This window comes from Vigna umbellata, chromosome 9 (assembly GCF_029865625.1).
Source record: "Vigna umbellata cultivar VRB3 chromosome 9, Vumbellata_1.0, whole genome shotgun sequence".
Lineage (NCBI taxonomy): Eukaryota > Viridiplantae > Streptophyta > Magnoliopsida > Fabales > Fabaceae > Vigna > Vigna umbellata.
In genome coordinates, this window is record NC_142173.1 from 50,141,004 (window position 1) to 50,163,842 (window position 22,839).

A 22,839-nucleotide genomic window follows, 5' to 3' on the forward strand; every position below is an offset into this window, starting at 1 on the left:
GAATGGCTAAGGACAAGAAGAACTTACCAGTTCAGAACTCGAAACTGTTCGGTTCAAACTGAAGCTCTGAACGCCGGGAGTGCTTCTACGGTGCCTGAATGGAAATCGGAGTAGGGAAATGGTGAGTTTTGGTAGAGAGAAGGGAGAGCTTTTTAGAGAGAAGAAGGAGAAATGAAAGATCAGAGTTTTGGAGAAGAAGGTGCATGCAGAGAGAGTGTGACGTAAATTTTCAAAAACTCAGTTTTGCTTAAAATGAACGTCCGCTCATCTGCTGACACCTGCATTCCACTATCTGATTTTCGGATCCTCGCTGCTTGACACCTGGCGTCCGTTCAGAGGGGTTTTGGGTGCGTTTTTAATGAGGTCTGACATTCCCTCCAACTACAAAAATTTTCGTCCTCGAAAATTAGACTTACCCGGAAATAGATGGGGATACAAGTCCCTCATGGCATCCTCCACTTCCCATGTAGTGTCGTCAGTCTTCTCGTCCCAGACCACTTTCACCAATCTGATGACTTTCCTCTTGTAGTACTTGGTGCGACTATCTTCAACACGAACTGGTTGCATCTTTAGCGTTCTGATTTTTTCAATTGGGGCTACAGTAAGGATGACAGAGAAAAGGTTGGAGTGAGAGAGATGAAAAAGAAATGGTTGAGAGGAACGAGGGAGGTGAGTAAGGGGTTTGGGGGTTTCTTTTTTTTAGTTTTGAGAATGAAAATTATTAAAATACCCTTAACCTTAAAACTTAGAATCCATGATATATAAGGATATTTTTGTCTACTAAAACCCAGTACACATTGTTAAAATGTACAAACTGAAAAACAGGCGTAGCAAACCTGATATATATATATATATATATATATATATATATATATATATATATATATATATATATATATATATATATATATATATATATATATATATATACTTACTTATAAAATATATAAAATCTAGTTTTCGCATATATATTTTGATTTATTTTTAAAAACTTTGATTAGTGTTGTAAATTCATAATTCTTAAAGATGAAAAGAATTTTTCTCCATTATTAAAATTCACTTTATCTAAATATTTTAGGATCACAATGATAATATGGATTTCATCATATCTAACCACTTTGAATGTATCATTCATATGATAATAACAAACTCACAATAAAGACATGTAATACAAAATTAAAAATATTAAGATGTGTTAGAGATAAATCTCATAATACATGTCAATATATAGAATAAATTTCTATGAACCAATTTAATTTATATTCTTTTTATATATATATATATATATATATATATAAATAATATGTTTGTTTATTTTATTATTATAAGTGAAAATATATATGTTTACCATAATAAAATTATAATCATAAAAAGACATATAAATAATTTTTACAATTTAATTATAGATAATTTTTATTTATTTTGTAAATGATTTTTATTTATTTAATATATTGTTTTTATTTATATAATTTAGAAAAATAGTTAAATTTTAAAAAATGATTATTTAAAAACTTAGTTAAATTTAAATAAAATGATAAGTAAAAATGAAAAAAAGGATAATTATAGACTCATTTTTTTATCAAAAGAAAATTTATAAATAATATACGTTTTTTAAATTCCATTAAAACTTAAATTACAAAATAATCGAATTACTTACTATTTAATTAAATAAACTTTATACCAAAATAATATTGTAATTTAAATCCATTATAATATTTACATTACATTTTTATACGAATAATATTTTAAAATATACCTATTACTAATTATTTATTTCAAGTATAATAAAAAATAATCTAATTAATCAAATATAACGGTTTTTAAAATAATATAAAAATTAAGAAAAATCAAATTACTCGGTCAGTTTTCATCCCATTCTCCTACTGCTTCGTGATTCACTCTCCTACTCCTATAACTACGTATTCATAAACAAACTCTTTGTTTCATTCCATTTTTAGAGAGTCTTCTCCTCTCCAACAAACTCGCACAGCCACTCACACTCCTTTTAAACCTAATCTTTCCCATCCTTTCACCTCACTCTTCCCTCTTTTCTGTCTCAAGCTTCTCGTAATCTTCCTTCTCTTCTGTCTCACGCTTTCGTAACAAGTTTCCTCTGGGGTTACTTTTTCAACCTTAATTTCTCTCTATCAGTAAGTTTTTATTTATTTTTAATAATTTCTAAGAAAGGAAAGGGTTGATGATGGAAATGTCATTGAGATAATAATAATCATATTTGCATTTATATTCAAATATTAGAAATTGAATCAGCTCTAATGAAATGCCTCAATTTTTGATATTTTAATCGGTTATATTTCATATTTTAATTCTTTGCACGATGTAATTTTAATGTTTGATCGTGTTTTCTCCCTTGCATTTTGCAAAAATTTTAACTTTTGGAGTTAAAAGGTTGTCAATATTTTCATTGTTTATGTTTTCTTCTTCTCATGTTTCTGTTGTCAGTCTAGAAATTTACCTGGACATGGGACATGAGACATTGTTTGATTATTGTTTGCCCTTTATAAGCAGAGCAAGGGGTAAAACATCTTAGATTTCAGCCTAAGATTATATTTTTGAAGTTTAATTGTCATACTGTGATTAAGATTTGTGATTGAATTTACTGTCTATCATTAAGATTATATTACAGATTCATTAAGATTTGATGGTTGGATTTTTAAAACGTGTTTGGTTTTACATGACGAACTTTGGTTGCATTGTTCAGGAAAAACATCATGGTTGATCAGGTTCAGCATCCTAGAGTGATGGAGAAGGTTGCAAGTCAGCTACATCTTCGAACTGGCCTTCCACTGTACCACCAGAGGCGATCTTTCCAGAATTACTCCAATGCAGCATTTCAGTATCCAGTGATGCCAGCATGCAGAGGTGCAATTGATTTCTCTGCTGTTGCAGCCTCACCTCTGTTTGTTGCTTCTCCTGCTGAGAAGGGAAACTTCCTCATTGACTTTCTCATGGGTGGAGTTTCTGCTGCCGTCTCCAAAACTGCTGCTGCCCCCATCGAACGCGTCAAGCTCTTGATCCAGAACCAGGATGAGATGATCAAAGCCGGTAGACTCTCTGAGCCCTACAAAGGTATCGGTGACTGTTTTAAGAGGACAATGAATGAAGAGGGTTTTGGTTCCCTTTGGAGAGGTAACACTGCAAATGTCATCCGTTATTTCCCTACTCAGGTAAGTATTTCAAAGTTAGCAAATTCATTATGCAGTATAACAGTATATGAGATGAATGATCATTCATTGTTTGATTGTACCAGGCACTGAACTTTGCATTCAAGGACTACTTCAAGAGGCTTTTCAACTTCAAGAAGGACAAGGATGGTTACTGGAAATGGTTTGCTGGCAACTTGGCCTCAGGAGGTGCTGCCGGTGCCTCTTCCCTTTTCTTTGTCTACTCCCTTGACTACGCTCGTACCCGTCTGGCTAATGATTCCAAGGCTGCAAAGAAGGGTGGAGAAAGGCAATTCAATGGCCTTGTTGATGTCTACAGGAAGACATTAGCTTCTGATGGTGTTGCCGGTCTTTACCGTGGCTTCAACATTTCCTGTGTTGGAATCATCGTGTATCGTGGCCTCTACTTTGGAATGTATGATTCCCTCAAACCAGTTCTCTTAACCGGCTCTTTACAGGTATTATTCCATGCTTATTTCTTCTAAGTCTAGTCGTGTTTAAGGTCGAATGTAGTTTGTTTTTTTAGTATAACATTGTCAAATGTTTGTTTTTGTCCAAGTATGTATAACATGCGACTGTGATTTTGTTGGGTTTGCAGGATAGCTTTTTCGCTAGCTTTGCTCTTGGATGGTTGATCACGAATGGTGCTGGTTTAGCTTCATACCCAATTGATACTGTGAGAAGAAGAATGATGATGACATCTGGTGAAGCTGTGAAGTACAAGAGCTCCATGCATGCGTTCACACAGATCCTTCAGAATGAGGGTGCAAAGTCATTGTTTAAGGGAGCTGGTGCCAACATTCTTCGTGCTGTTGCCGGTGCTGGTGTGCTGGCTGGTTATGACAAGTTGCAGGTCATAGTCTTTGGCAAGAAGTATGGCTCTGGTGGAGCTTAATTTTCCACCAGTGACTTAGATTAGATGATCATGAAAATCATTGAGTTTATGATTTGCTCAATGCAATTTTGTCCTGTTTAAATTTTGATCAAAGTTTGATATTATTGTTTTCTTTGTTATTTATCTGAGTGACACTGTCACTTTTAATTTCATGAAATACTGCTAAATGTTTTGTTTCAGAGAGTTACTTTTATCTCTGCATTTACTGTGTTGAATTTAATCTCTTTGTTTGTTTGAATGTTGTTGCTTTTCAAATTTTGTACAATAAACTCTTATTCTATGTTCCAACCCCAAAGCTAACACACTACAAAATATTACTTAAAAAAGCAATTTCATGAACACTGAATATGGTTGTTCATGCAAAGGGTCAGTTACAGAATCACTTTAAGTGCAACTTTTAAGTTAATTGCTATATCTTGTATTCGTTTTACAGTAGATAAATCATATTTCCTTCATTATAAAAGAAATTAGTCGTTTGAGATATGTCATGGTGATTAAGAAAAATCTATGTAAATTTAGTGTGAATAAGTTAACCAAATCAAATTTTTGAAAACAAAATCTGATGAATTTCTTTAGAGGATTGGGAACAGAAACAAAACCACCATAGGGAATATAAGTTAAATTTAAAAAAAATTTAAAAATGACAACACAAAAATGTTGAAGGAATCAAAACTAGTTTTTGATTATTTTGAGTAATAAAAACATAGTTTATCCTGCATTTTTCTTGATTGTTGTACTACTTTATACATGGAAATTCGATATATATATGATATTTAGCTATTTTGAAGAGATTTATAAGATGAATTTGAAAGTAAAATATATTTTTTTCAGTATATGTTCTTTAGTACTCCTTTTTTTTTTTAGTTTTCTTTGAGATTTCTATCTCTTTATCGTTTTAATTGAATTTTCATCGCATATGTAACTTGTTTTTTTTTTCTTTTACACCACTTTGTCTTTTTCTATTTAATTTAGGTACACTTGTCCCTATCTTCTTCGTTTGACTCAATGAGCTTCCCGATGTTCCAACCAATCTGTGGACCCAAGAGCAAATAAAGTTAGAACAAACATCTATATTCAATTTAAAAATAATATTACCCATGATAATATGAAAATAATCATATAAAATAATACCAAAAAAAATTAATTTTAGATAAAATTTTCACAATTGTTTTTTGAAAGAGGAAGAAAGCTAACCTTTCTGAATAAAAATAAAGATTTTACTAAAAAAATTACGTTCCTTTTGTCAAACTATTTAACATGGTAACAAACTAAAAGTTTTTGATAGAAAGAAAAACATTAATACAAATTTTCAAACACAGATAATAAAAATTGACAGAACTGAACATTCACTGTTAGTATTAATTGAATTCCAAGAGAAAAAGGAAATTGAACGAGACATGCTCTGTGATTAGAGGTACCTTATGCATTGTCATAATAAATTTAGCTTTTTTATTTATTAAAGTCGTTGGTTTTGGGAGGTGAACCCTGTTTAGGTCTACAAAAGGGATTGTATGGTTTCAGAAATTCAGAATTTGAATGCTGAAAAAACAGCTGTATGTGGCACACACTGTAGTGTCGTTTGCAGCAGACACATTTGTCTCTGATGAATTCTGCTTCTGCAGATTTTTCATCTTTTCTTGCATGGTGTTGCTTCTCACTTATTATACATAATTTTTTTTCTTTTATGAATAGGAACAAATTTAGAAAACATACAATAACTCAACACATTGAGTTGTGTTTTCCTTAACATTCATATTACCATTTTCTTTTTTATCTTAGTTTATAATTTTTTTTAAGTTTAAATTTTACTACTTTATTACCTTTTGTTAAATTCTTGATCATCATAGGATAGGATGTGGTGATCACCATTTTTTTTATATCATCTCCAGTTCCAACAATCTTTAATGTTGTAAAATTTGGTGGGCACATATATATATTTTTTTGTGTGCCATTTCCAACTTCAATTCATCTTTTCCTTTCACCATAACCCAGATTTCAATGTTTGATTCAATGGTTAACTTTACCCTCTGAATCAACTTATCTCTTAAATTCTCTCATTATTTTCTCATAAATTAATTCAATTTCATCCAATTTTAACCTGAGTTTATTTGCAGTTGAATTAATATCTGATTCTTCTTTATTATCTGGACATAAGTATGTTTTTTTGTCTTTTAAATTGAGATAATATTTTTCTTAAAATACGTTTTTTTTAGTCTTTAATTCTACGCAATATCATTTTAAAAATTTAGTAAAGACTTGAATATTTTTTGGGCAATATTTTTTTAAGTTCAGCCTAATCAGTTTGGATTTGTTCCTTTAACACATGAATCAAATAAATATCTTCTAATGTTAATTGAGCATAGTTACTCACCCTATTAGTATTGTGGAGCTTAATTTAGTCTCACATCACTTGATACTATAACATGTTGTTCTCTATTTAGCTATATAAGTAACCCTCTATAAAGCTTGAGAGACAAATCAAAATAAATATACTTCCTAGTTTAGTCTTGGACGTAAGCATTTACGCTAAACCATGTTAAATTATTGTCTCCTTTATTTCTCTCTTTCCTCTTTTATTGTCTTGTTTCTAACAAATGGTATTAAGAGCCAATTTCTTAATATGCTCTGTGGTTGCAGCTTTGTCTGATCTTCCACATCAGAAAAGGTTGATTTTTCTTTTTTCTTGGGAAGCATGGTTTGGAGAAGTCATGGGAGCTTTTTTCAAAAACAACAGGAGCAATGGAAATGGAAGAAGGGAAGGTGAAGATTGGGTAATTCAATGGTAGTGACTTCAGGTTCTAGAAGATGCAGACATATGTCTACCTTTACAAAAAGAAGTTGTATCTAGCTTTAAGATGGGAGAAGTTAGATGACATGGAGCAGTCAAATTGGGAGTTGTTATATCGACAAACCCTTGGTGTGATTCGGCTGACATTAGCCAAGAATGTTGTGTTCAACATCATGAACGAGAAAACAACTGCAGATTTGATGCACGCGTTGTCAAATATGTATGAGAAGGCCTTTGCAACCAATAAAGTGTATTTGATTCGCAGACTTATCAACCTAAAAATGGGTGAAGGTAACTCGGTTACTCATCAGTACAAATAACTTTTAAGGATGAGTTGAAAGCATTAATATTATTATCATCTCTTTCGGAAAGTTGGGATGCAGCTGTTACTGCAATTAGTAATTCTGCAAAAAAACAAGGCCAACAACCCTTGTTTTCTTAGCAGTGCGTTTGAATCTCTTGGGTTTGGAGGATGAGGATGTCATGGTAGTGATGATTGGTGCAGAGAAAGGTAGGGATGTGCATAATCAATTAACCAAATGATGTAATCGATTACAACGGAGAAGAATAAATACAATTGAGTGTATAAGGTGTATTAATCGATTAGATAAGTGGTCTAATAGATTAAAATAGAGAACAACTTTGTAAATTATTATGAATGATCTTAGTAGTATTAATCGATTACAGAATTAGTTAATATAAGTAGAGCAATGTAATTTCTACTTTATTCGGATGAACATGCAACATCTAAGATGCCTAATTCATTTCTAATAGTGTAGACTTTATCCTTAGGAAGTGGTTTAGTAATGATATCTGCTAATTGGTGAATGATATCAATGTATTCAATTTTACACTCTCTTTTTGAAAAATGATCCTTTATGAAGTGGTGCACGATCTCTATATGCTTAGTCTTGGAGTGAAGAATAGGATTTCTAGTTAGGTTTATAGCACTAGTGTTGTCACACATAAGAGGTATTTGATCTAGGTAGACACCATAGTCTTCCAATTGGAATTTTATCAATATTGATTGAGCACAACTACCAGTTGCAATGTACTCAACTTCTTTAGTGGACAATGCTACACAAGCTTGTTTCTTTGAGTGTCATGAGATAAGGAACAACCTAGTAAGTGACATGTGCCGCTAATATGAATCACTATACCCCAAAATATAAATCATTATACCTCACAAGTGATATATTTGCACTCCTTGGATACCATAAACCCAGTGTTTTAGTTGCTTTTAGATACTTCATTATCTTTTTTACAACAGTAACGTGTGACTCTTTTGGACATGATTGAAATCTTGCACAAACACATACACTATGCATTATATTCGGACGATTGACAGTTAGATAAAGTAGCAAGCCAATCATACCTCTATACATTGTTTGGTCTACACCCTTATACCAGCCTTATCTTTATCTAAATAGCCATTTGTAGCCATGGGAGTTGAGGATTCTTTATTGTTGTCCATCTTGAACTTCTTTACTCAGTGCAATATTTTGATTGATGGATGAAAATGCACGTTATTCTCTGTTTCACTTGTAGCCTAATAAAGAAGTTAAGTTTTCCTATCAAGGACATTTCAAACACTTCCTCTTTGAAAGTTACCATTTAGTAGGAATTCGCTTAACCTTTCATACCATGATCTAGGTGCTTACTTTAACTCGTATAGAGCTTTCTCTAGCTTGAAGATGCGATTAGGAAATTCAAATTCTTGGAATCCAGGAGGTTGTTCTGCATACACCTCTTCTTTAATAAATGCATTCAAGAAGACACTTTTCACATCAATTTGAAACAACTTGAAGTTCAACATTGATGAAATGTCTAGAAGAATTATGATTGCTTATAGTCTAGCTACTTGTGCATAAGTTTCATCATAGTTAATTCTCTAGTCTTGGTTATATTCTTTTGAAACCAGTATTGCCTTATTCTTTATAATAGCACAAGAATTATCCATTTTGCTTCTAAACACCCATTTTGTTCCAATTACTTGATGAACATGATTTCTTAGTAAAAGCTCCCAAACATTGTTCCTCTTGAACTGATTTAATTCATCTTGCATAGCTAGGTACTAATTCTCATCTTTTAAAGCTTTATTTACTGACTTTGGTTCCACTTGTGACACAAAGGCAACATTCATCCAAAACTAATTCAGTTGTTTCCTTGTAGATACCCCTCTAGATAAGTCTCCTATCACATTTTCCACTAACATATCTTTCGGTATTATCCAGTCTTTGGGCAAATTGCTTGAGCAGGTATTTTTAGCATCATTTGGTTTATATTCTACCTAAGCACCTTCCAATTCTTTTGTTCAATCTACACTTATTTCAAGTAAATCTATATTATTTCTTGGAGAAGATGTATTAGTTATGCTATCAATAAATTTCATCAAAATCAACATGTAAAAATTCTTCTACAATTAATGTACGTTTATTATAGATTTTGTAAGTTTTTCTAGTTAGTGAGTAGCCAAGAAATATAGCTTCATCAACCTTAGAATCAAATTTTCCAAGATTACTTTTGCCTTTGTTTAACACAAAGCATTTGCAACCAAAAATTCTTAAATGAGATATGTTAGGTTTTCTACCTTTGAATAGCTCTTAGGGTGTAAGTTTCAAAATAAGTCTTATAAGAGTTCTATTTAGCATATACCATGCAATACTTACTGCATCAGCCCAAAAATATTTGGGTAGTGAATTCTCATTCAGCATGGTCCTTGCTAACTCTTTCAATGATTTTTTTTTCCTTTCTACAACACCATTTTGTTGTGATATTCTAGGAGTTAAAAAGTTATGAGAAATGTCATAGTTTTTACAAAATATTTTAAAGTTTTATTTTGGAACTCACTCCATGATCACTCCTACTTAACTTGATTTTTAAGTCTTTTTCATTTTGAATAACAATTGCAAACTTCTTAAAAACCTTTAGGGTATCACGTTTAGATGAAATAAAGAAAGTCCAAGTGAATCTAGAGAATTTATCAACAAGTACTAATGCATAGTAATTTCCTCCTATACTTCTTTTCTAGATGGGCCAAACAAATCCATATGTATTAATTCCAGAGCCTTTGTGGTGGACATATATTGTTTTGACTTAAATAATGTTTTTACTTAGTTTTCTTTTTGGCATGCATCACAAAGTCTATATTGTTCATACTTAATTTCAGGTAATCCTTTAAAAGATTCTTAGAGACTAGTTTATTTAAGTGTGACATGAATATTAATCTCTTATGCCACAATCATGGTTCATCATTTTTAGCAAGTGATAACGGTTGATTTTACACATTTTTGTGTGCATATTTTGTGAATAAATCAACTCCTTCATAGCTTTTACCTTGTTTTATCCTCAAGTTTAGTGTGTTTTCTAGTTTTCTTGTGTTTTAGTTAGTATATATTTGTTTTTACCTCTAATCTCTTTGTTTAGTGTGTGAAATAAATGAATAGGAAGCAATTCTAGTGGAGGAAAACAAGCAAGAACTCAAGGGAGCATGTTTTGGGACAATAAAAGATCAATTAGAAGCAAATACCCATGTTGGACAACTTTAGAATCGCACAAGAACTTGAATTTTAGAATGTTGTCAAAATTGTTGTCGCTGGGCTGCAGTTGAGCGCTCTGCTCTCTGGAATCCTGCCGCTGGGCTACCGCTTGAGTGGTGACGATGCTAATTTGTCAAATTGGGTTATTTAAACATGAGTCTCTTGATCTTTTGGGAATTATTCTCCGCCTACACTTCATTCTTCACCTAGAGAGATTGGGAGAGGCCCTTGGAGGCTGTTTGGGGTGTTGGGAAGCTCTCTCACTCCTCCTTGGGTCTTCAAGCTTCATCAATGGTGATTTTGCTCCTTTTGGGTTGAGGAAGAAGATGTGTCACGAATTGGAGATGGAACTGCGAATTGGAGGTGCAAATGGAGCATGGAGTAGCTGCCAAGAACCTTGGGAAAGGTTGTGCATTTTCTCTCTGGTTCCAATTTCTTCCCAGCTCTTCAATTTTGTAGAACCCTATGTTCTCCACCAATGAGGGCTTTTCCTATTTGTTGAGATTAGTTGTAAAAGATGGAATTCTTATGTATTTTGTGATGTTAATGATATATGATTTTCCAATTCATGTTAGTATTCAATTTCTATGCTTAATGCTTGCTTAGGATTGATCGCCCATGCATGAATTGTGGTTCTTGATGTATTGAGAAATATGATTTGAACCTAAAATTAAAATTGAATACCTATTGGATGGAATTGAGATGTTTGTGAATGCATGAGAATGAAATGGATGAATTCTAGTCTTGACAAATTGTAAATACACTATGTTAAATTCCTTGCACACCAACTGTTTGATAAAATACCAAAAAGAGTTTATTGTGTTGTTTTGTGCACTTTGATGTCTAATTGAGTTATGAAAGGGAGAATTATCATATGTTGCACAAGTCCCTTGGGAGAGAACGACATTTATCACTTGCTACGTTGTGATTGGTGCACTTGTCGTTGGTTTTGCAACCAACAGAAAGCAAGCATACAATAAAATCAAAAGATTTGTTTTCAAAGTTAACCATGTAAATGTTTTGATACTATTTGACATTGAAAACAAACTTATAAGAGGATGCACAACATATTAAGTAGTGGTTTACTTTAAAGGTAACTTTTAAGCCTTTATCACTGTTAAGGAAATTTCGGCAAGTGTACCGAATCGTTCAAGTAATAAAACCGGTAAGACCGGATATCGTTTCCCAAGAGACTCGTGTCACCAAACAATCGTATGATTTCTAACTACTTTAAATAAAGAATGATTCCATAATTTGGGTTTTTATGCAATTAAAGTAACGATGAAACGTAAATAGTAAAAGCGATCTTTGATCTCAAACACTTGGAAACAAATAAGATTAGAAGTGATATGAATTGATATTGTTGGGGTATGATTTCACCTACTTCACTCTGATGCATGCAAATTTACACCTTCTTCATTTACTTACTAATGTCAATCTTCTAAATTACTCAAACTCAATCCCTTGGTAGAGAGAGCCTAGACTTCCTTATTAAGCTTCAATTCCTTGGAAAACCTAACAAGTTAATCCGCTTTAAGACTTGAGACCTAAGACAACCAAAAGTTCAAGTTCTATCCCTAGATACAATTCTCTTTGGGTAATTTGTTCCAGTTCTAGGTTCACACAATATTTCCCAACATCAAGCAAACCCTAAAATCATGCCATGGATAGTAATGTCACAACAAGCTTTAAGAGAAGGAACAAAATACTAGTAATCATGAAAGAAGCATCAAATACATTCAAATCAGTAGCAATACACAAGAGTTTGGTGGTTGCATCAATACCCCAACAACAATGAAAATGGAGAGCTTGAGCTTACAACAAGGATGAAAATGGAAGAACAAAGAAGACCCAAGGAAGAAGATGAACTGTTCCCACAGCTCCTAGCTCACCTCCAAGTGCTCCAAATGAAAGAAAACGCGTCTGGGTAGAAAAAGATACAAAGTCCTTCGAGTTTCAGCCCTAAATAGACCAAATTTGCCACATCAGCGTCGCCACCGCTCAGCTGCACCCCAGTGGCAGCATTCCAGTAACAGACCGCTCAGCTGCACCCCAACGGCAGCAGTCCAGAGAGCAGGCGCTCAGCTGCACTCCAGCTGCACCCCAACGACAGCAAGTCGAGATGAATGGGGCTCAGCTGCACGCCAGTTGCACCCCAGCCACAACACTTATGTTCAATGTTCTTCTTTTCACACTTCTTCTTGCTTCTGTGGTTCTTTGATTCTTTGGATTGGCGCGTAGCTTCATGTGGGTGATCTCCAAGTAAAAAGTGGGGATTAGTGATGAAATTAAATCAATACAACTCAAGATGTAACTACTTAGAAACACAATAAAATGAGGCATAAAGAAGGTGGAAAGCTAAGAAAGAGTTGATTTTGTTTACTTATTCATAAAAGAAATATAGGTAAAATTCAACATTATCAATCACATAGTTGGATGATATTTAACAGATTGTGCTTTAGGCCTTCCATTAACAACACATTTTCAATTTCAAAATTTGATGGAGTTCTTACCTTTCCAGTACCTAGGATTTCACCTTTGTTATCGTCACCGTATGTAACATGTCCACTGATTTTGTAAGATATTTTCCTGAATTTGCTTGCATCTCCATCCATGTGCCTTAAACAATCACTATCTAAGTACTACATAGACTTCTTGCCTTCCAGATTAGCCTACAACACATATTAGAGAGAAGTGGTAGGTACCTAACTAAATTTGAGTCCTTTTATGTTAGGGGAGTTCAGTGGTTCCTTAGGAACCCATTTTAATTTTCCTTTAGGAACACTAAATTTCTTATAATAGCATGAATTTGATGCATGACCTAGTTGATTGCAGTAGAAACAAATAATACTTTTTATGCATGGCCTAGTTAATTGTTTATAAGGGGAGCTAATTTGAGTAGGAAAATATTTTTGATGATGCTCAAAATATGGTTAAATTGTTTTTGATGATCTTTCAATGTTTTGATGAAATTAACTAATTGTTGAATATGTTAAAATACATGTATTGTAGAAATAGGTTCTTAACTAATTATTAAATCTTTTGATATGCAAGTTAAGAGAAGCTCTTTGTTTCAATCAATTAGGTTACATACATGATCGATTAAAACTATAATAGACATGTTTTTGTATATAAATGGGTTTGGTTTCTTTTCCAAAGTACAAAATACATTGTTAGAACATTCATTTGTGGAGAAAAAACAACCTTCAAGCATTCTTGGAGAGAAAGAATGTAATTGGGTGAAATCAATATTACAAGCATACAAGCATGAGTGAAAGTAGCTAAGGAGTGACAGTTTCTAGTTTCTTGCATAAAATCTGCACTAGAGGTGTATTCGTTTCTTTACTTTTCTTTAAATTCTTATTACCCTTGTATACTTGTTTTATAGCAAGGTTCTTAAGTAAGTGTGTGTAGCATCACCATAAAAGTTATTCTTATTTGATTAGACATTTAGATTACATAAGAGATCTTGTAATTATGTAATCTCAACATTCTTATAGTAGATTTTCTTCTAACTTAGATTGTTTAGAAGAAGACTAGATGTAAACTCCAACTAGTATAAAATTTTGTGTGTCTTGTTTTATTTTCTTTATGTGTTATCTGTTAAAATCTTTAAAATGTTGAAAAATTCATTTTGAACTTATTAAAATTTTCAAAAATAGTAAAATTTGTCTTTAACCCATTCATCTGATTTAGGTTTATTAACATTAACAATTTAACAAAATAATATTTTATTAGTCACATGAAAAATATGGATAAATATTTAATTAAACTAACTAAAAAGTAAAACTTTAAGTTTAGAGGAAAAAAACTTTAAATTATTTTTTAGTACTAAAATAGTAAAACATGTGCCAACGTCATGAATTATATTATATGAATCACCAATTATTATTTTTTTAAAATTTTGACAAAAAAACATATATGAACATTGATAATGGTTTTTATTTTATTTTTGGGTGGATAACATATAATATTATTAGATATAAAATTAAATGAAAATTATATTGCTTTATACTTGCAAATCCTATTGGTTCTAAATTCACCCGAAGCATCATCTGCTGATACGAGTAGTTAATTTTTGAAAAAATAAATAAAATTGAACATTAAAAAATTCATTATCCATATGTTTTCTTTTAATGACTTATAAAAAATAATTTAAATTTATTTTAATTATAATTTATGAATTAAAGAGTGTTAGGTATTTCAATATTTCATTACCGCAAATGGCAAATGGATTGGTTCCCATTCGAACGGAAGCATCGGTCATTACCGAGTCGTTAATTTTTTGACAAAAATTGACCATTTGAGAAAATTATTATCCACTTGTTTTCTTTTATTTTTTTTATGAAAAATACTTTAAAAAATATTTTTATTATAATTCTAGTTAACTAACTTTTATTAAACTACCACTCTTTTATGTTTATATTGATATTTTAGTAAAATAATTGAGTCTAACAAACTTAAAGGGAATATTTTTCTTGTAATAATTTCTAATAAAAATGGTTAGTAACACGTTTCTTTCTATATTTTTTTAATGCTTCTTATTAGTAAGTGAAGTTTGTTATACTTACATAATTTTGTAAAATCAGTTCTATCATCACTTAATTTTGTGGAACACTTTTTGTGTTTTTTTAGTTACATTCACATTTTGGTAATTTTTAATAAATTATAATATTGACATTTTTTTAGTATCAAAATTATGTTTTAAGAAAAAAAAAATGAAACAACATATTTCTTGTGCAAAAGAGAACAAAACAAAATATTGTTGTGTTCTTTATTTTTAGTTTCTTCTTTTTTTTACTTGTTAACCTATTGATGAAATGTGAGAAGATTGTAGATGAAATTAATGATAATTAGTTAGTATAATAATATTATTACAAGAAAATAAAAATTTAATTACATTTTTCAACTTTCTCCCAAATCAATCCCAAAGAAAATGGCTACAAAAGGAGGAGAACCACATTGCATTTCCATTTCCTACAGAGCATAGAAACCCCCCCTCTCTCTCTCTCTCACACACACACACACACTCTCTCTCTCACTCCTCCAACCATTCTGAATGTGAAGAAGGTAATTCAACTCTCCATCTTCTCTTGTTCTCTTTGTTTCTCCAGAAACACACACTCAATCTCACCTCACACACCAAACTTTTACAAGCATTTTTTTTTCAATTTTTTTGAGTGAAATTCAGGCCAAACAAACCTTGTTTTCGGTCGGATTCGAAGGTTGTCGCTGTGATTCTCGATGTAGTTCCCTTTAAGAATTTGCTGCTGAAGGCCGTGTTTGGTGAAGTGTAATGTGCTTTTTCTTTCTGTTTTTTTTTTTGCAGTTGTTGTTGAAGGGTATAGTGTAGAGTGGGGTGTTCTATTCTTCTTGGAAGTACAAAATGAATGACGGTAGACAAATGGGGTTGCATTATGTAGACGCAGGTTTTCCTTATGCTGTGAATGAAAACTTTGTGGATTTCTTTCAAGGATTCTCTCATGTGCCCGTCAATTATGCCTTTGCTGGTTCAATGCCTGATCAGGTTTTTCTTTCTTCTTGTTTTTATTTTTGTTTTAAATTTTGGGCCAAATATGGCAAAATTCAGCTTTTGTACTTTTTTTTTGTGGGTGAAGTTGTGTGGTTTCCTCGCGATCCTTGACATTGTTGGAAATTGTGGTTAAATGTGGCTCCAATTGGTCGCAACACAGAGTCCCACAAAACTTGACCTTGTCGCTGAAACTGTGCTCACTGACCTGTTTTTTAAGCCATGCATATCAGGACTAAAAACTTGTGATTCTGTTAAACTTTTGGGATTAAGAATGTATTATGTTTTTACAGCGACCAAAATCGAATTTCAAGGTATTTTGGGGACCATAAACTTGTGATATACCCCTTATTCTTGTTTTTATGTTGTTTCAGTGTTACTGGATGATTTAATGGTTTTGAATCATGCTATCCATCCAGGGATTGCAAATGTGGGTTGTTGTTAGTGTTTATTGAGTTTAAATCTAAATTGAATTTTACTGAAAATATTGGGAGTAAAAGCAGAAATTTCAGTTCTTTTGCTGCTATCATTACAGCTGCTACTCCACAGTTAGATACTTAATAGCATTCACTATGTTTGACATGAAATCATGGATTTCTTTTTTCATTTTTAAATAATGGGAGTTGGATGGTCAAGTACAAGAAATAATGTGAGAATGATGGGTACTTTTCTTTTTGTTGAATTGCAAAGGGGATAGGTAATGCTGCATTTCCAAGTAGCTGTGTCGTGTACATGTGTGTCTCCCTTTTGACCCATTTAAATACTAAATTTTAAGTTGTTGTCATATGTGAATGCGTTGAATTTTGCCGAAAATATTCTCTTTTGTTTTGTTTTATTAACTCATATTTTACTAAGATTCTGTTTTGGTTTGTGAACATAACTATATAATCTTATGTTCTGTCCAGGAAAGTGTCTACTGGTCAATGAACATGAATCCCTATAAGTTTGGATTGTCTGGCCCTGGTAGTACATCTTACTATAGTTCTTATGAGGTAAATGGTCATTTGCCGAGAATGGAGATTGACAGGACTGAGTGGGAATACCCTTCGACAATTACTGCTGTGGAACAAGCTACAACAGATTCTCCGCCTAGAAGAGATGGAGTCACTAGCATGCAGACCATCCCTGAAGAATGTTAGTGAGAAAATTTTATTTTCTTTTACTGTAAGCAAAGGCCTGTGGCCAAGTTGTTGGTTTCTGCAATTTGGTTGCTGTATTTTTATCACTTTTAGGTCTATGCTATAATCAAGTTAGGGGGGGGGGAGGGGCTGTCGGGTTGGATGAAACTCGTTATTGGAATTACTATTTTAAATTGCAACTATTCAGAAAAAAACATGAAAATTTTGTGGTAGCGTCTTCATTATTTGGATTTCTTTCGCAAACAGTGTTAATCATGCTAACCTTTTAAGTGAAGCTTATTACTTTTGTTTCCCTCACTTCTGAGTTAAATTGAAACTTTTTTTTTTCATTATTTGGGAAATCTATGTGAATCATAGTATGATATATTAACTCTTTCAAATTTCTTTTGCAGGCAGTCCAAATCATCTTGAGTCCAATAGTAGTAGCCAGGTAGGCAGCTTTCTTATTAACCGAGCCACAATTTTAGACCTTACCTATTTGAATGTTGGTTTAATATTCAATCATTTGTACTGGTAGGAACACTGGGTCCCCTATGCTTGAAATTTGGGAGACATTATTTCAATGATAGTTTGGTGTACATGGCATACTTTAATGATAAATTGTGATCTATCTACTGCACACTTTTTTGGATACTTTTAACACTTTTATCAGTTAATGTTGATCAAAATGAATATTACTCAATTTAACTCTGGCCTCTTGGCCAAAATAGTCCATGATTTCAGTTTTTGCAATTAATTTGTTTAAACTTTCAACATTATATCCCTGTAGTTTAAACTTTGGCAAATAGTCTGCATATACTTTCAATGTGTGACAAACAACAATAACCTTATTTCCGTAGGTCATGAGGTCGACTACATGGATTACACTATGCACTGAGCTCTTAATGTGACAGACAAACCCTCTAATTTTTATTTTAGCAAATAGTTTGCCTAAACTTTACTTTATGTCTAGTAATCCTTGTGTTTAATTTTAGGAATTAATAACAGGGGCTTATTTATTATAAAGTTGAAAGCTTTACGGGGTTAGCAACAAACCAAAGTTGTAAACACTGCCAGTTGCACAACAGTCACAGTTATACAGGGTGATTTGCAATTTAACCATAAATTTTACCAAACTTGTTTAAACTATGTCTTTTCAGCTTATTAGACTAGGTTCTTTGGAATGTCAGAGTTATATCTTTATAATGCAACTGCTAGCCATTCTCTGCCAGTTTCCTACTTAACCATTTTCCCTCATCTAAACTTTCCAGACCCTAGGCCAATGAGACAAGATGAACAATTCCGCCCATTGTGTCCGTGATTTCTTTTGGGTCCTAACATCATTTACAAAAGTGGCAAAACAATATTTTTATAGATTTTCCCAAACAGCATATGATCTGCTTAATGCAAAGCACCAATGCTTCCATTTCCTTCACATGCCGTATCATGTGCATACCCAATGCTGTGGTACTTTTTGTACTTATCTGATACTTATGTACTGATGATGCCCAAGGAGGGAATGATATTGGCAATAGGCAACGATTGATAGTAACATGTATCTGATATTTGAATAATTTTTTCTTATGTCGTCTAGAAACTAAAAAGGAGTTTTGAAATTAAACATCATTTATTTGTTATTATCATGTCCTGTGGACCTTTGCCTCCTATCTCATCTTCCTTTTCTGGGTATATTTACCGATTGATGACACTTTTAATCAAATAGTATTTGTATTGTTGCCAACAATGTAGTTTACATATGTTGGTTTTTAGACTTCATTTTCTTCCAAAACGGTTTTCATATGAACTGATGTTTTCTATATCATATAAACCATCTACAGTTTTATCATAGCAAGAATTGTCCCCAAATAAACGTTTCTTTGATGAGTAAACTGAGTGATGGGAATGTTACCAATCCAAAAACAAACAAAAAAGTTGTACGGAAAATATGAAGACAATAACGAACCTATTAGCGTTTAGATGTCAGTAGGAAATGGTAGAAGTCTTAGTTGATATAAGTAACTAACCGATTGTTATAACTAATTATTTATATTATACTTTAACTAACCATTAACATTTGGGAATCACTAATTGGGAATGAGTAAAACATAAACAAAACATGACTAGATTTGTTGTTTCTTCTGTACTCCGTTCTTCTACAAAAGCAGGGGTTTTGTACCTCTCACGCTGGAGCTCAATGTTTGTGTCAGAATTCAATTCACAAAGATGTTATTTGAATCCTCTAAATTGATTTCATGTGCTTCCGTGTATAACTGTTCTCTTATAAGCTTGATCAGAGTGGGAATTATATTATTTAAAACGAAGACTTGAAAAAACATGAGTTGAGATCTCTCTGCATTTCAGTTGCTTAATGTCAAAAAGTAGTTAACCCTTCTCTATGTTGTTTCCAACTTGTAACTTGATAATCAGAACCAGCTTAAAAATTTATCCTCTGAAGCCTTATAATCCTTGGTGTATTTGTGCAGGTCATATGGCAAGACAACATTGATCCTGATAATATGACTTATGAGGTGTGGCACATTAAATGTTTTACGTGTAAATGCTGATGTATGCATGTAGTTTCTTACTTTTAGAATATTGTTTTTCGTCTTTTAAATCATTGTTTATTATATTAGTTTTGTTCTACTAAACATCATATTCAATTAATTCATGCTGAGTCTGTCGGGTAAGCATCCAAAGTTAACATACTTTCTACATTCTCTAATATGTTTAGCAAATTAGGGATTTTCTTAAATTTCTAAATGTTCAATATTATTTCTACATGAGCCAACTCTCTCAAAAGTTCAAGTTGTTTTGTGAACACCAGTGAATATAAATACACCCCAGTCCACTACACAAGCCATTTAGACACAGGTCACCAATACACCTAGTCATCATAGAAGCCTTCATAGTACCATGCCAAGAACCAACTCAAGGTAAAGCACATGAATAAAATAGGTCCAAAGAACGTCAACCAAACAGAAATGGTGCTTTTATATTCTATCAATTTTTATTTGAATAATTATTAAGATAGAACAATGTGTTGCCTTTAAGATTTTGGACTTTGGCATTATAGAAAGAATCCATTTCGTATATGTCTAATAAATTTTGATGATTGAAAAAAGGCACGGTGGTTTAACTCTAACTCGGGCTAATTTGTATTTCAATATTTTGAGCTTTCAATTTTATTGGTATGTTGAATATAATTTGAATTAGAGATCATATGAATCAATAGCCGATGATATTTTGTGAGTGACAGGAACTACTGGATTTGGGAGAGGCAGTTGGGACTCAGAGCCGTGGTCTTTCACAAGAACTTATTGATATGCTTCCAACCTCGAAGTACAAATTTGGTAGCTTATTCAAAAGAAAAAATTCTGGGAAAAGGTAAACTCCTGGTTCTTCAACCATTTTTATAAAATAGATGAAAATATGGATAATAAAAAGTTGAATGAGCGTCAAACACTATATTATATTGTTGAGGAAAATGAGGTGAATGTTATGTGGAAGAGGGATGAAAATTATAATGCTTGATTGCAATCTTTAATCTTACCAAAGTCAATCTATTGAAAAATATATAGGACAAGTGAAGCTTAAAAATCAATCTATGCTTCATGCCTGTAGCATTTATTAATTTTAGATTTATCAATTTTGTAACTTCCCTTGTTTTCATCATCGTCGAAGTCAACAACCGGGGAATAGAGAAGAAAATTCAATTGAACTTGTCCATTTTTTATTCTGGGTTGATTTCCTCCCTTCCCCTATACGCGTGGAAATATAATGATGCGTTATTTCGTATTGCACTGTTTCGATAGTCTTAATTACAATGACTTGAGTTCCCTACTTCAAATTCGATTCCCAGAGAATTTGATTCATTTTTCTCTAGTTTTCTACGTAGGACTACATTGATTCATAGAAGTTTGATTTTATTTTATTATTATTATTATTATTTTCTTTTTCTGGTTCCTAGGACTTCTGCCTGTCAGATTTATGATAGAGAAATCATATCTGTAAAAACTTGCATAAAAATTTTTACAACTGAGAAAAAGTTTGAAATTTACTAAATGATGTGATGAAGAGAGATTGACACAGAACATTGTGTATCACATTTCTTTATGATATCTATCTCACCTTTTCCTTGTTTCAGTCTCCAGCTTTATTTTCTACTTTCAAGATATACTGACAGTGAAATTGCTTTGAAAATAGGTGTGTAATTTGTCAGATGACATACAGAAGAGGAGACCAGCAAATGAAATTGCCATGCAGCCATTTGTATCATAGTGAATGCATCACCAAGTGGCTTAGCATTAACAAGGTACACACTTTTTAAAATGCATTTGTTCTTCTCAAGTTCACTTGAATCCTATGTCTTTACCATTTAATACAAGGAACACACATTTCTAATTGCATTGTTCTTCTCGATTTCACTTGAATCCTGTGTCTTTACCATTTGTTGTTCCCATTTGACTTTGTTTTTCAGAAATGTCCTGTGTGCAACACTGAGGTTTTTGGCGAGGAATCAACGCATTAGCATCAAGATGGCAAAAGGGATCCTTTTTGTCCATTAATTTTTGCTTCTCATCCAACTCTCTCTGTCTCTCTTTCAATGTTTTCATTTCTTACACGTAGGTAGGTGTAATATGAAGAACTATGGCAGCTCTCAATATATGTTTTGTTTACTAGAACAACCTAATGGAGACTCATCTTGTGTTTAAGGTGTGATTTTGTGTGTATTCAATATATTCTCTTTTAAGCTTTATGTCCCTTTCTTTGGTATTTAGGATTGAAAAATCTGCTTCCCTAGTCATTCATCAAGCTGTGTTGGGATTTGGGAATAAGAAATCTCATGAGCATGCATAATGGAATTGAAAAATGAAATACATGTGTGGAATGCTCCATAGGATGTGGTAGACAATCATCCCCATTTATGTTTAGAAGGTTTTTTAAGGCTTGTAATTGACCTAATTTTTGGTAATTATACTCTTTATTACATGGTATCCGAATGCAAATAAACAATAATCTAGAAAACATTTTTCCAAACACATTTTTCAGCCTTAATTTTTCTTTTATTCATCAAATACTAAGACTATTTTTCATTATACATTTAAATCGTTTGCAAATGAAAAAAATCTAAATGTAAGAGGAATTTAATAATTGTACATGGTACTTGACTATCTTTATCTGTGGAACCCATGTCGGCATTGATGATAAAAAGAATAGATAATAAACACACAAAATGACAGTTTTCAATTAATGCCCCTGGTCCCCTTATTAATGGCATTTAGATTGTGTTGAAGATGAATGTACACTGACTAATACATTACTTTCTACATGCTCAATTTTTTCACATAAATGAGGGTCAGTCACAGAGTAACTGCATTTAACCAAAACCTAAAGGCAGTGTCTTCCTGCACCCCCATCAATTTTCTTCATGCACCCCCATCAATTTTCTTCATGCACCCCATCAAAGTTTCTGAATTTGTTATTCTTTTGTTATGTTTTAAAAGTACATTAATATACTTTGATGTTTCAAAATATATTAAAAATCATCAGTATTTTTTAATATTCAGGAGAGATACTACATCATCAAAATAATCATCAAAGAAATTTGACTCGTGATTATTCACATAAATAGTAGTTGCATTACTTAGGACAAGACATAGAATAAGGTTATTTGTTAAACCAGATAGTCTTTAAATGTCTTTGATTCAAGTTACCTTGTTATTGTAAGTGATCTTCCTTCACTTTAAACCTCCATTTTTTTTTCTTACACTCCCATGAATATGAAAA

General features: G+C 32.3%; 2 protein-coding genes across 3 annotated transcripts; both read left to right on the forward strand.

Moving 5' to 3' along the window:
- Window positions 1-1,972: 1,972 nt before the first annotated feature.
- LOC148193786 (ADP/ATP translocase 1, mitochondrial-like) lies at window positions 1,973-4,256 on the forward strand. Its single transcript, XM_088098876.1, has 4 exons — window positions 1,973-2,150; window positions 2,720-3,185; window positions 3,269-3,640; window positions 3,781-4,256. Exons 2-4 carry the CDS (start codon window positions 2,730-2,732, stop codon window positions 4,075-4,077), a joined length of 1,125 nt encoding a protein of 374 aa, XP_087955002.1. The 5' UTR covers window positions 1,973-2,150; window positions 2,720-2,729; the 3' UTR covers window positions 4,078-4,256.
- An 11,105-nt stretch (window positions 4,257-15,361) lies between these two features.
- Window positions 15,362-21,808, forward strand: LOC148193787 (E3 ubiquitin-protein ligase BIG BROTHER-like). 2 transcript variants are annotated; one of them, XM_088098049.1, is made up of 8 exons: window positions 15,362-15,474; window positions 15,734-15,931; window positions 16,840-17,068; window positions 17,466-17,503; window positions 19,536-19,580; window positions 20,309-20,436; window positions 21,256-21,364; window positions 21,530-21,808. In XM_088098049.1, the coding sequence occupies exons 2-8, from the start codon at window positions 15,791-15,793 to the stop codon at window positions 21,578-21,580; spliced, it is 741 nt and encodes a 246-aa protein (XP_087954175.1). In that variant the 5' UTR covers window positions 15,362-15,474; window positions 15,734-15,790; the 3' UTR covers window positions 21,581-21,808. The 2 variants fall into 2 exon arrangements, with proteins under 2 accessions (XP_087954175.1, XP_087954176.1); XM_088098050.1 differs by lacking the exon at window positions 15,362-15,474 and adding an exon at window positions 15,600-15,629.
- Window positions 21,809-22,839: the final 1,031 nt, after the last annotated feature.

Bases quoted from the DNA above. Each gene is read 5' to 3' on its own strand.
- LOC148193787 (XM_088098049.1), top strand. From the start codon at position 15,791: ATGAATGACGGTAGACAAATGGGGTTGCATTATGTAGACGCAGGTTTT. The intron at 15,932-16,839 runs GTTTTTCTTTCT...TGTTCTGTCCAG, and splicing joins CTGGTTCAATGCCTGATCAG to GAAAGTGTCTACTGGTCAAT. The intron at 20,437-21,255 runs GTAAACTCCTGG...CTTTGAAAATAG, and splicing joins AGAAAAAATTCTGGGAAAAG to GTGTGTAATTTGTCAGATGA.
- LOC148193786 (XM_088098876.1), top strand. From the start codon at position 2,730: ATGGTTGATCAGGTTCAGCATCCTAGAGTGATGGAGAAGGTTGCAAGT. The intron at 3,186-3,268 runs GTAAGTATTTCA...TGATTGTACCAG, and splicing joins TCCGTTATTTCCCTACTCAG to GCACTGAACTTTGCATTCAA. The intron at 3,641-3,780 runs GTATTATTCCAT...TTGGGTTTGCAG, and splicing joins TCTTAACCGGCTCTTTACAG to GATAGCTTTTTCGCTAGCTT.